Source organism: Marmota monax, unplaced genomic scaffold (genome assembly GCF_021218885.2).
Source record: "Marmota monax isolate L192 unplaced genomic scaffold, Marmota_monax_Labrador192_F-V1.1 WCK01_AAM20220418_F8-fsc00798, whole genome shotgun sequence".
NCBI lineage: Eukaryota > Metazoa > Chordata > Mammalia > Rodentia > Sciuridae > Marmota > Marmota monax.
Window position 1 is genome coordinate 82713 of NW_026693983.1, and position 14174 is coordinate 96886.

Consider the following 14174-nt stretch of genomic DNA (forward strand, 5'->3'; position numbering starts at 1 on the left):
ACCAGAAATAAACCCAAGTGGCTGAGAATACATATCATATCTAAATCATAACCTTGAATGTAAGCGGACTAAAGTCATCAATTAAAAGACATACACTGGAAGAATGGATTAAAAATGAAGATCAAACGATATGCTGTCTCCAAGAGATTCCCCTCATAAGCAAAGACATCCACAGAATAAAAGAAAAGGGATGAAAAAGAATATATCACTCACATGGATTTCCTACACAGGCAGGAGTTTCTGTCCTCATAACAGATAAAGTTAACTTCAAGCCAAAATTAATCAGGAGAGATTTGTTTACTGTATAAACAAATAATACATCGACAAGACATAACACTTGTTAATATTTATGGAGCATCTACACACACCAGACAAACCCTTCTCAATTTCAAGAATCAAATAGACCATAGCATAATAATACTGGGTAATTTTAGCAGACCTCTGTCACCAGAGGACATATCCTCCAAAGAATAATACAAAAAACTAAAAAGTACAATCAACAATTTAGATTTAAAAGAAATATATTGAGTATTTCATTCATTAACAAGTGATTACACTTTCTTCTTAGCAGCACATGGTTGCATCTCTAAAATAGACTGTGTAGATTTTTTTTCAATTTTTAGATTATCCATTTTATTTATAAGTGGTGCTTAACATTTTAAGCCAGTGCCTCACACATGCTAAACAAGCAATCTACCACTGAACAACAACCCCAACACCAAATAGAAGATATATTAGGCCACAAAAAATTCTATGAAAATTTAAAAAAAAATAGAGAATATACCCTGCATTCTAACAGATCATAATGGAAAAAACAAGTAGAAATCAATGATAAAGTAAAACAAACAAACAAAACAAAACAAAACAAAAAACTGAAGCTAATCTAACATTGAACAACCAATGCAACCAATGCATAGCAGAAGAAATCAAGGGCAAAAAACAAGTTGATGACGATATGGGGAAAAAGGCACACTCATGCATTGCTGGTGGGACTGCAAATTGGTGCAGCCAATACGGAATGCAGTATGGAGACTCCTTGGAAAACTGGGAATAGAACCAACATTTGACCAGGTTTCCCACTCCTTGGTCTATATCCAAAGGACTTAAAAACAGCATACTACAGGGACACATCCATATCAATGTTTATAGCAGCAAGATTCACAATAGCTAAAGTGTGGAAATAACCTAGTTGTCTCTCGGTTGATGAATGGATAAAGAAAATGTAGTATATATACCAAATAAAATATTACTCAGCAATAAGAGAGAATAAAATCACAGCATTTGCAGATAAATGAATGGAGTTGGAGAATATAACGCTAAGTGAAGTTAGCCAATCCTAAAAAACAAATGCCAAATGTTTGCTCTAATTTAAGGATGCTAATTCATAATGCTATGGTGGAGAAGAGGATTAGATGAAGTCTAGATAGGGCAAAGAGGAGGGAAGGAAAGGGAGGGGCATAGGGGTAGGAAAAACAGTGAAATGAGATAGACATCATTACCCTGAGTACATCTATGGAGACATGAATGATGTGACTCTCCTTTGTGTACAACCAGAGATATGAAATTCTGAGCTCTATACGTGTTATAGAATTGTAATGCATTCTGCTGTCATATAATAAATTAAAACAAAACAATGTTTTGAAAAAATAAATAAAATAAATAAACACAGCCACACTAATTAAGAGAAAGAGAACAAGTCAAATTACTAAAATTTGTGATGAAAAAGGAAATATCATGGTGGACACTACTGAAACACAGATGATAATCAGAAACTACTTTAAAAAATTATAATACAATAAAATATAAAATCTTGAAGAGGTCGACAAATTTTTAGAGACATATGACGGAACCAAACTGCATCAGGAGGACACATACAATTTAAACACATCAATTTCAACTAATAAGATAGAAGGTGCTATCAAAAAAAAAAAGCCGATTCAGCCATAGATCAGGTGATTTCAGGCTGCAATTCGCCTGTGGCTTGCAGACAGATTGCTAGGGTTCAGCGCCTGGGTGCTTCTTAGAACCTGATCTTATCGGAGCGAACACCGAGCGCGGGGCGGCCGAGTTCCGGCTACCGGAACCGTCCCGGAACCGCCCTGGCCCAGGGCTGCGGAGCCTGCGGAGGCTGCTTCTTGGACCCTGCTCCTATCAGAGCATACACCAAGCACTAAGCAGCCGAATTCCGGCTCCCGGAACTGAGCCCGCGGGGACTGCTTCCTGGAGCTTACACTTATAGGAGCTTAGTTCCGGCTCCCGGAACTTCCCTGGACCGGGGCTAGGAGCCCGCGGAAACTGCTGCTCGGTCAGGGTCCTGCTGAGGGCCGGTCAGGACTCACCCGTTGCTTTGGTTGCCCGGCAAGGGGAACGAAATGCTGCCATTCGCATAGCATACCAACATGGCAAAGATCTGATGTCAGCAGAAAGCGGCGGAGGAGAGAACTTCATCAATACCAGCGGTGACATAAGCAGTTGGTCTCCTGGTAGGGGGGGTGAGGCACAGTCACCCGAGTCTCCTCAATTTGTCGTCGAGCCAGAGGGGAGGAGCCGGGCCGCCGCCAGCGCCCGGAGCAGGCCCAGCGGCTCGCCAGCGTGGTGACCGCGTGACCCCAATTGGAGAGGGGGCGGAGCGGAGCCGCCACCCGCACCCGCAAGGTGGGCAGACCCGCGACCCAGTGGTACATGGGCTTGCTAGGAGGGGCAGGGCAGACCTGCCGTTCGCGCTTGCAAGGTAAACAGACCTGTGACAGCCTGGCGGGTCAGGCCCAGTGGCCCGCCAGTGCGGTACACACGTCACCCCAACTGGAGTAGGGGCAGAGCAGATCCTTCTCCCACACCCGGATCAGGCCGTGCCGGTGTGGTGGTCACGTGACCCCAATTGGAATGGGGGAGGAGCGGAACCACCACCCGTGCCCGCAGGGTGAGCAGACCAGTGATCAACCTGCAGATCAGGTCCAGGGGTCCGCAGGCGTGGTAGGAGGGGCAGGGCAGATCCGCCGCCCGCGCCTCCAAGGTAGACAGACCTACAACAGACCGGCGGATCAGGCCCAGGAGCCTGCTGGCGTGGTACAAACACCACCCTAATTGGAGTAGTGGCAGAGCAGAGTCGCCGCCCGTGCCAGGAACAGGCACAGCGTCCTGCAAGCGGGGTAGTCACGACACCCCAATTGGAGTAGGGGCAGAGCAGAGCCTCAACCCGTGCCCGAAAGGTGGGCAGATCTGCGACCGACCAGCGGGACAGGCCCAGTGGCCTGCCGGTACGACAGACACGTCACCCCATTTGGAGTAGGGGCAGAGTAGAGCCGCCGCCCACGCCTGCAGGGTAGGCAAACCTGCAACCGACCTGCGGATCAGGCCCGGTGGCCTGCCGGCGTGGTACACTCGTCACTCCAATTGGAGTAGGGGCAGAACAGAGCCGCCGCCAGCTCCCAGAACAGGCCCAGTGACCTGCCGGCGTGGTAGCCACGACACCCCAATTGGAATAAGGAGAGAGCAGAGCCGCCGCCCGCACCTGCAGGAAAGATACGCAAGCAGTATGAAAAGACAAGGAAAGAAAGGACCACAAGCAATGCAGGTCAACGCAACTTTAGAAGAGGTAACAGCTGCAGCAGATGGAATGTCAGATAAAGAATTCAGGATATACATGCTTCAGATGATCTGGAGTATCAAGGAAGACATTAAACAGCAAAATCAGACAATGAAAGATCACTTCGACAACGAATTACACAAACAAATCCAGGAAGCAAAGGATCAACTATACAGGGAGATAGAGGTTATAAAAAACAAACAATCAGAAATCCTAGAAATGCAGGAAGCAATAAACCAACTTAAAAACTCAATGGAGAATACTACCAGCAGAGTAGAACACTTAGAAGATAGAACATCAGACAATGAAGACAAAGTATTTCAACTGGAAAAGAACATAGGCAGCTCAGCAAGACTGTTAAGAAACCATGAGCAGAACATCCAAGAAATATGGGATAACATTAAGAGACCAAACTTAAGAGTCATTGGGATACAGAAAGGTACAGAGCTCCAAACCAAAGGAATGAGCAGTCTATTCAATGAAATAATACAAGAAAACTTCCCAGACTTGAAGAATGAGACAGAATCCCAAATCCTAGAAGCCTACAGGACGCCGAATGTGCAAAATCATAAGAGATCCACACCTAGACACATTATAATGAAGATGCCCAACATACAGAATAAGGAGAGAATTTTAAAAGCTACAAGAGAAAGGAAGCAGATTACATTTAGGGGTAAGCCAATCAGGATAACAGCTGATCTTTCAACACAGACTCTGAAAGCTAGAAGATCCTGGAATAACATATTTCAAACACTGAAAGAAAATGGGTTCCAACCAAGAATTGTGTATCCAGCGAAATTAAGCTTCAGGATGGAGGATGAAATTAAAACCTTCCACGATAAACAAAAGTTTAAAGAATTCGCAGCTAGAAAACCATCTCTTCAAAACATCCTCGCCAAAGCATTACAGGAAGAAGAAATGGAAAATAACAATGAAAACCAACAGTGGGAGGTAGGACAGTAAAGGGGGGGGGAATAATCAAAGAGGAAAACAAACCATGTTTAGTAACAGAAATAAACAAATATGGCTGGAAGAACAACCCATATCTCAATAATAACCCTAAATGTTAATGGCTTAAACTCACCAATTAAGAGACACAGGCTAGTAGAATGGATCACAAAACAAGACCCAACAATATGCTGCCTACAGGAGACGCATTTGATAGGAAAAGACATACATAGGCTGAAGGTGAAAGGTTGGGAAAAATCATATCACTCATATGGACTTCGGAAACAAGCAGGAGTGTCCATACTCATATCAAATAAAATAGATTTCAAGCCAAAGTTAATCAAAAGAGATAAAGAGGGACACTACATACTGCTTAAGGGAACCATACACCAACAAGACATAACAATCATAAATATTTATGCCCCAAACAATGGTGCAGCTATGTTCGTCAAACAAACTCTTCTCAAGTTCAAGAGTCTAATAGACCACCATACCATAATCATGGGAGACTTCAACACACCTCTCTCGCCACTGGACAGATCTTCCAAACAAAAGTTGAATAAGGAAACTATAGAACTCAATAACACTATTAATAACCTAGACCTAATTGACATATATAGAGTATACCACCCAACATCAAGCAGTTACACTTTTTTCTCAGCAGCACATGGATCCTTCTCAAAAATAGATCATATATTATGTCACAGGGCAACTCTTAGACAATATAAAGGAGTAGAGATAATACCATGCATCTTATCTGATCATAATGGAATGAAACTGAAAATCAACGTTAAAAGAAGGAAGGAAAAAGCATACATCACTTGGAGAATGAACAATAGGTTACTGAATGATCAATGGGTTATAGAAGACATCAAGGAGGAAATTAAAAAATTCTTAGAGATAAATGAAAACACAGACACAACATATCGGAATCTATGGGACACATTGAAAGCAGTTCTAAGAGGAAAATTCATTGCTTGGAGTTCATTCCTTAAAAAAAGAAAAAACCAACAAATAAATGATCTCATACTTCATCTCAAAATCCTTGAAAAAGAAGAGCAAAACAACAGCAAAAGACGTAGAAGGCAAGAAATAATTAAAATCAGAGCTGAAATTAATGAAATCGAAACAAAAGAAACAATTGAAAAAATTGACAAAACTAAAAGTTGGTTCTTTGAAAAAATAAACAAAATCGACAGACCCTTAGCCATGCTAGCGAAGAGAAGAAGAGAGAGAACTCAAATTACTAGCATACGGGATGAAAAAGGCAATATCACAACAGACACTTCAGAAATACAGAAGATAATCAAAAACTATTTTGAATACTTATACTCCAATAAATTAGAAGATAGTGAAGGCATAGATAAATTTCTTAAGTCATATGATCTGCCCAGATTGAGTCAGGAGGATATAGACAACCTAAACAGACCAATATCAATTGAGGAAATAGAAGAAACCATAAAAAGACTACCAACTAAGAAAAGCCCAGGACCGGATGGGTATACAGCAGAATTTTACAAAACCTTTAAAGAAGAACTAATACCAATACTTTTCAAGCTACTTCAGGAAATAGAAAAAGAGGGAGAACTTCCAAATCCATTCTATGAGGCCAACATCACCCTGATACCTAAACTAGACAAAGACACTTCAAAGAAAGAAAACTACAGGCCAATATCTCTAATGAACCTAGATGCAAAAATCCTCAATAAAATTCTGGCGAATCGGATACAAAAACATATCAAAAAAATTGTGCACCATGATCAAGTAGGATTCATCCCTGGGATGCAAGGCTGGTTCAATATACGGAAATCAATAAATGTTATTCACCACATCAATAGACTTAAAAATAAGAACCATATGATCATCTCGATAGATGCGGAAAAAGCATTCGACAAAGTACAGCATCCCTTTATGTTCAAAACTCTAGAAAAACTAGGGATAACAGGAACATACCTCAATATTGTAAAAGCAATCTACGCTAAGCCTCAGGCTAGCATCATTCTGAATGGAGAAAAACTGAAGGCATTCCCTCTAAAATCTGGAACAAGACAGGGATGCCCTCTCTCTCCACTTCTCTTCAACATAGTTCTCGAAACACTGGCCAGAGCAATTAGACAGACGAAAGAAATTAAAGGCATAAAAATAGGAAAAGAAGAACTTAAATTATCACTATTTGCAGATGATATGATTCTATACCTAGCAGACCCAAAAGGCTCTACAAAGAAACTATTAGAGCTAATAAATGAATTCAGCAAAGTGGCAGGATATAAAATCAACACGCATAAATCAAAGGCATTCCTGTATATCAGCGACAAATCCTCTGAAATGGAAATGAGGACAACCACTCCATTCAAAATATCTTCAAAAAAAAATAAAATACTTGGGAATCAACCTAACAAAAGAGGTGAAAGACTTATACAATGAAAACTACAGAACCCTAAAGAGAGAAATAGAAGAAGATCTTAGAAGATGGAAAAATAGACCCTGTTCATGGATAGGCAGAACTAACATCATCAAAATGGCGATATTACCAAAAGTTCTCTATAGGTTTAATGCAATGCCAATCAAAATCCCAACGGCATTTCTTGTAGAAATAGAGAAAGCAATCATGAAATTCATATGGAAAAATAAAAGACCCAGAATAGCAAACACAATGCTAAGCAGGAAGTGTGAATCAGGCGGTATAGCGATACCAGACTTCAAACTATACTACAGAGCAATAGTAACAAAAACAGCATGGTACTGGTACCAAAACAGGCGGGTGGACCAATGGTACAGAATAGAGGACACAGAAACCAATCCACAAAACTACAACTATCTTATATTTGATAAAGGGGCTAAAAGCATGCAATGGAGGAAGGATAGCATCTTCAACAAATGGTACTGGGAAAACTGGAAATCCATATGCAACAAAATGAAACTGAATCCCTTTCTCTCGCCATGCACAAAAGTGAATTCAAAATGGATCAAGGAGCTTGATATCAAATCAGAGACGCGCCGTCTGATAGAAGAAAAAGTTGGCTACGATCTACAGTCGGTGGGGTCGGGCTCCAAATTCCTCAATAGGACACCCATAGCACAAAAGTTAATAACTAGAATCAACAAATGGGACTTACTCAAACTAAAAAGTTTTTTCTCAGCAAAAGAAACAATAAGAGAGGTAAATAGGGAGCCTACACCCTGGGAACAAATCTTTACTCCTCACACTTCAGATAGAGCCCTAATATCCAGAGTATACAAAGAACTCAAAAAATTAGACAATAAGAGAACAAACAACCCAATCAATAAATGGGCCAAGGACCTGAACAGACACTTCTCAGAGGAGGACATACAGTCAATCAACAAGTACATGAAAAAATGCTCACCATCTCTAGCTGTCAGAGAAATGCAAATCAAAACCACCCTAAGATACTATCTCACTCCAGTAAGATTGGCAGCCATTAGGAAGTCAAACAACAACAAGTGCTGGCGAGGATGTGGGGAAAAGGGTACATTTGTACATTGCTGGTGGGACTGCAGATTGGTGCAGCCAATTTGGAAAGCAGTATGGAGATTTCTTGGAAAGCTGGGAATGGAGCCACCATTTGACCCAGCTATTCCCCTTCTTGGTCTATTCCCTAAAGACCTAAAAAGAGCATGCTACAGGGACACTGCTACATCGATGTTCATAGCAGCACAGTTCACAATAGCAAGACTGTGGAACCAACCTAGATGCCCTTCAATAGACGAATGGATAAAAAAAAATGTGGCATTTATACACAATGGAGTATTACTCTGCATTAAAAAATGACAAAATCATAGAATTTACAGGGAAATGGATGGCATTAGAGCAGATTATGCTAAGTGAAGCTAGCCAATCCCTAAAAAACAAATGCCAAATGTCTTCTTTGATATAAGGAGAGTAACTAAGAACAGAGTAGGGACGAAGAGCAGGAGAAGAAGATTAACATTTAACAGGGATGAGAGGTGGGAGGGAAAGGGAGAGAGAAGGGAAATTGCATGGTAATGGAAGGAGACCCTCAGGGTTATACAGTGGAGGAGGCAGAGAGAGAGGAGGGGAGGGGAGGGGAGAGGTGGGGAGGGGGGAGGGTGGAGGATGGGAAAGGCAGCGGAGCACAACAGACACTAGTATGGCAATTTGTAAATCAATGGATGTGTAACTGATGTGATTCTGCAATCTGTGTATGGGGTGAAGGTGGGAGTTCATAACCCACTTGAATCAAAGTGTGGAATATGATATGTCAAGAAATTTGTAATGTTTTGAACAACCCACAATAAAAAATTAAAAAAAAAAAAAAAAAAAAAAGCCAAGGACCAACTGGATTATCAGCCAACTTCTACAAACCAAGTGGATTCTAAGCCAAATTCTAGCAGAAATTCAAAGAATTAACACCAACAGTCCTCAAATCATTTCATGAAAACAAGAAAAAAGAGAACCGTCCAAACTTATCTCATGAAGCTCATCCTGATAACAAAAAGCAGACAAAGACACATAAAGGAAAGAAAACTGCAGACCAATATTCTTGATGAACATAGATGAAAAACTTCTCAATAAAATCATGGCAAATCACAAACAAAAACATAATTAAAATACATGGAGTTCACTCCAGGGATGCAAGACTCGTTCAACATAAGAAATCAATAAGTATAATACATCACAACAATAAAATTAAAGACGAGAATCGTAATTATCTCAATTGATGCATAAAAAGCATTTCACAAAATATAGCATCAACATATGTTCAAAAAAAAGCTATGAATAGTAGTTATATACTTCAACATTATAAATGCTACATATGCTATACTCAAGGACAACATCATTCTAAATGGTGAAAAAAAATGAACGAATTCTCTTAAGAACTGGAACAAGACAAGGATGCCCTCTTTCACCACTTTTATTTAACATCATCCTTGAAAACCCTTCCAGAGAACTTAAGACAAAAGAAATAAATTAAATGGAAACTAACAGAAAAATAACTCAAACTATCACTATTTCCTAACAATACATTTCTATTTTCAAAAGACCCAAAAATTATCACTGAAAAATTTAGAACTAATAAATGAATTCAGCAAAGTAGCAGGATACAGAATCAACACCCACAAATCAAACATGTTCTTGTACATCACTGATGAATCACCTGAAATAGAAACTAGAAAAACTCCCACATTCACAAGAACCCTCAAATTAAAAAAAAAGTGTGTGTGTGTGTGTGTGTGTATATATATATATTTGGGAATCAATCTAACAAAAGAGGTGAAAGACCCCTACAATTAAAACTACACAATACTAAAGAAAGAAATTGAAGAAGACCATGAAAGATGGAAAGATCTCCCATTCTCCCATGCTCTTGGAAAGGCAGAATTCACACTGTCAAAATGGCCATACCATTAAATGCATTATAAAGATTTAACAAAATTCCTACTAAAATATCAATGACAGTCTTCATAGAAACAGAAAAAGCAATCATAAAATTTATTTCGAAAATTAAGAGGCTCAGAATAGCCAAAGCAGCCTTTAGAAAGATAAGTGAAGCAGGAGGCATCACAATACCAGAACTTAAATGATATTACATAGATATAGTAAAAAAACAGAATGCTGTTGCACCAAAACAAACATGTAGAAAAATGGTATAGAATAAAAGACACATAAACTCACAGAATTACAATTATCTCATATTAGAAAGAAAGCACTGAAAGCATTCATTGGAGAAAAGATAGCCTCTTCAACAACTGTGCTGCAAAAACTGGAAATCCATATGTAGCAAAATGAGATTAAACCCCTATCTCTCATCCTGCACAAAAATCAACTCAAAGTGGATCAAAGACTTAGGCAATAGAATTGAGGTCCATCACCTAATAGAAGAAAAAATAGCACCAAATCTTCACCATGTCAGGTTAGGAACTGATTTCCTTAACAAGACTCCTAAACTGCAAGAAGTAAAATCAAGAATCAATAAATAGGATGGCACCAAACTAATAAGCTTCTTTACAGAAAAAAAAAACAATGAGAACATGAATAGACAGACTACAAATTGGGAGCAATCTTTGCCACGTGTCCTTCAGAATGAGCATTATCTTCAGGAAATATAAAGAATCAAACACTTAACACCAAAAGAACAAATAACCCAATCAATAAATGGAACTAAGAAATTTCACAGAATTGCAATTGATCAACAAATATTTGAAAAAATGTTCAACATCTCCAGCAATTAGAGAAATGCAAATCAAAACTACACTTAGACTTCCTCTCACTTGTCAGAATAAAAACTATTAAGAGTACAAGCAACATGAATGTGGAAAAGATGTGGGGAGTAGGACTGCAAATTGGTGCAACCATTCTGGAATGCTGTGTGGAGATTCCTTAAAATAAAACTTGTAATGAAAACACAATTTGACCCAGTTATCCCACTCCTCAGTTTATACTCAAAGAACTTAAAATCGGCATTCTATAGTGATATAGCCACATCAATGTATATAGGAGCTCAATTCACAACAGCTCAATTATGGAACCCACCTAGGTGCTCTTCAACAGATGAATGGATAAAAAAAATGCTACATTTACACAGTGAAATATTACTCAGCCAAAAATAAGAGTGATATATGGCTTTGCTGGTAAAAGGATACAACTGGGAAACATTATGCTAAGTGAAATAAGCCAATCCCAAAGAACAAAAGGCCAAATATTTTCTCTAGAATGCAAATGCTAATTAATTCACATTAAGGGGGTAGCTAGGGAAAAACAAAGGTACTTTAGATTAGATGGAGGAGATTGAAGAAAGAGGAGAGGGTAAAGGTGTAGAAAGGATAGTAGAATGAATCAGTTTTATCCTAGGTGAATATATGATTACATGACTGCTGTAATTCTACATCAGGTACAAACATAAGGATGAGAAGTTATACTCCATTTATGTATGATGTGTCAAAATGTGTTTTACTCTCATATAAAACTAATCAGAAAAAAATTTAAGTTTAAAAAAGAATAAATAAAACTAGGTTTTAGATGTAAAAAAAATATTCTTCAAGTAAAGAAAATTAAATATTAATACTTATTTAGAAATCCCAAAGAAAGTTATCCTCACCCAGGAAGACCAGGTTTCTATAGTTCTCTAACATCACATCTCTGTATAAATTCTTCTGAGCAGGTTCCAGGCATTCCCATTCCTCTTCAGAGAAATCAATGGTCACATCCCTGAATGTCACTAGTTCCTGAAATAAGATAAATAATAAATAAGGAGACTAATTAATAAATAAGGAAAGTAAAGAACACACTGACCATATGATTATTCATAGTTTTTGTTAATTGACCTATTCAGTTTTATTTCTATTTTATCAACTAGTGCATTACCTTTGGCCTTATGAAAATCTCCACAAATCTGCAATCCTAAACAACAAGCCCAATGAAAACATTCAAGGCCAATTCATACACAAAGCGCTTTTGTAAAGTCCAATAAACTAGCCAATGAAGGTTCAGGAAGGATTACAATAGACTATATCTATAAAAAATACGACTTTTAAAAAATAAGTAAGCAAAAACAAAATGCCATTAGGTATTAGTTATTTATATGTATATGTGGCTTAAATTTAGCTTCTACCAAAGTGGAAACTATCGTGTCTACACACCCTGGGCTGTGCCTAAATTTTTCATATTATTTGCCTTGATGACAAATAGTACCTTCCCTTTTAAGAATTTATTGGCTTTTTAATAAATTGCAATGGCTGAAGCCAAAATTAAAAGTATATTAGCCATCAGTAAATTCAATGTCTCTCTCTTTTTTAAAATTTTTTACAAAGTGTTAGCCTTTCAGGAAAACATAAGAACATAGGGTAAAATTATTTCTTAGGGTACTTTTTATCCAATTAAGCTGAAAATAGTCACTTCAAATTTTAATGCAGTAACAATCATACTGAAAAAAAATGCCTAGGCCTTTAATTAATAAATACCATTTTCAGTGCAAAGGATTTGCAGGTGTATTTGTATTTCTTTCAAATTTTTAAAAAATCTCATTTCAGAACCAACACATAAGGTACAAAATAATTTTTATAGAACCTCATTTCCATGATCAACTTCATTCTTGTTTTCTGAAACACTTAAAATATTATCTGAGTATTCTTTTAGTTTAGAATTATAGTTTTTGTTTAGCTTACACACTGAAAATATGAGAAGTGTCTAAAAATATCCACAATTGGTGCACAAAAAGGAGGCAGTATATTAAGTCATTCTTTCACACTATAAATAGAACTAAGGTTAGTAAACACCAAATTTTATGTAGATAAGTAAACTTCTTTCTGAAAGATGACAGATATCAAACTAGTTTTACAACAGTTTAATGAGGGGCTTAGCACATGTATTATAAGCTTGATTTTTTTCTACAAAAACGTTTTGGGGGCTGGGGATGTGGCTCAAGCGGTATCGGGCTAGCCTGGCATGCGTGCGGCCCAGGTTCGATCCTCAGCACCACATACAAACAAAGATGTTGTGTCCGCCGAAAACTTTAAAAAATAAATAAATAAATAAATATTAAAAAAATTCTCTCTCTCTCTCTCTCTCTCTCTCTCTCTCTCTTAAAAAAACGTTCTGGCAGCATTTTGGGGAAATAATAAATTTACTGAGAATATAACAACATATTTCTAAAGGGGGCAAGAATACTGATTATTTTCCTTAGAAGTGAAATACTTGTCATAAAATGTATGACAGTCACTTTGTAGGATTGCGTACATTTTAAAAATACCGATTAATCTGCAGGGAATTCCACATAGGCACATTTAACAAAATTTTCTCCATCTGGTAAGGTTTTCGTATAGGTGACTCCTACCATTTCAATCATTTATTTTTTTTTCCTTTTTGCTTCTTTATTTTCTACTTCCTCTTCTATTCATCCTTCTCTCTTCCCATACTTGCATTTGCTGCTCCCTTTTCTCTCAAAGAAGAATCAGTTATCTGATAGTCCTCAAGGAGTTTTTTCCCCCTATTTGTTTTGCAGTTTTCTTTACCACTGTTTTGATACCAATGTTGTCAGTATTATAGGCAGTTATACCAACATTGATGACAGAATCCATTGCATGGTGTGTAACCTCTCCTGCATTGTGCTCATATTTGTATCTGACAATTTGTTTCAATAACAATGATATAAGAAACTTTTAGGTAGACCTAAGGGGAACATTCATTGAAGACTGTGAGTTTAAAATATATTATGGGATTTATAAATGTTATTAAAATAACAAGCAGCAATGTCAATCCTTTTTTACCATTTCAAATTTACACATATTACTCTTAAGAGTTTTTCACATATTGATTCATAACAACCAAAATAATCTGATAGTAATAATAGTATTTATCTTTTATGACATTTTCTGAAATATACACTAAATGGTACAACCTGATATTTACCAAAGTTTATTTGTCCTGTAATTCTGGGGCGGGGGGGAGGATAAACATTAAGTTCAAAATAAATTAAAACAATTTTCAGAGCAAGAGTTATTATAAATAAGAAGAGTCATAGACACATGTTAAGAAGACATAATCAAGTCAATGAAATGATATTTATTTTATGGGCACATACATAAAGTTGTAACTTTCTATACATAAAAATGGATAAATTTTCGTGTAAAATAATAAGTTTGGTTTTTAAAAAAGTTATAA

The 14174-nt window shown here is 37.7% G+C and overlaps 2 protein-coding genes across 3 annotated transcripts in view; both read right to left on the reverse strand.

Moving 5' to 3' along the window:
* The window catches only part of LOC124106413 (zinc finger protein 761-like), a 70660-nt gene extending 58919 nt beyond the window's left edge, over positions 1–11741 (reverse strand). Inside the window, 1 exon segment of the mRNA XM_058585456.1 lies at positions 11614–11741. The gene's annotated coding sequence lies outside the window, so the exon portion shown is untranslated.
* The window catches only part of LOC124106412 (zinc finger protein 420), a 73053-nt gene that overhangs the window by 16195 nt on the left and 42684 nt on the right, over positions 1–14174 (reverse strand). For both annotated transcript variants that reach the window (XM_058585455.1, XM_046464011.2), the window contains one exon: positions 11614–11740. In XM_058585455.1, the coding sequence (XP_058441438.1) occupies positions 11614–11740 (127 nt within the window). The remainder of the gene's footprint in view (positions 1–11613; positions 11741–14174) is intronic.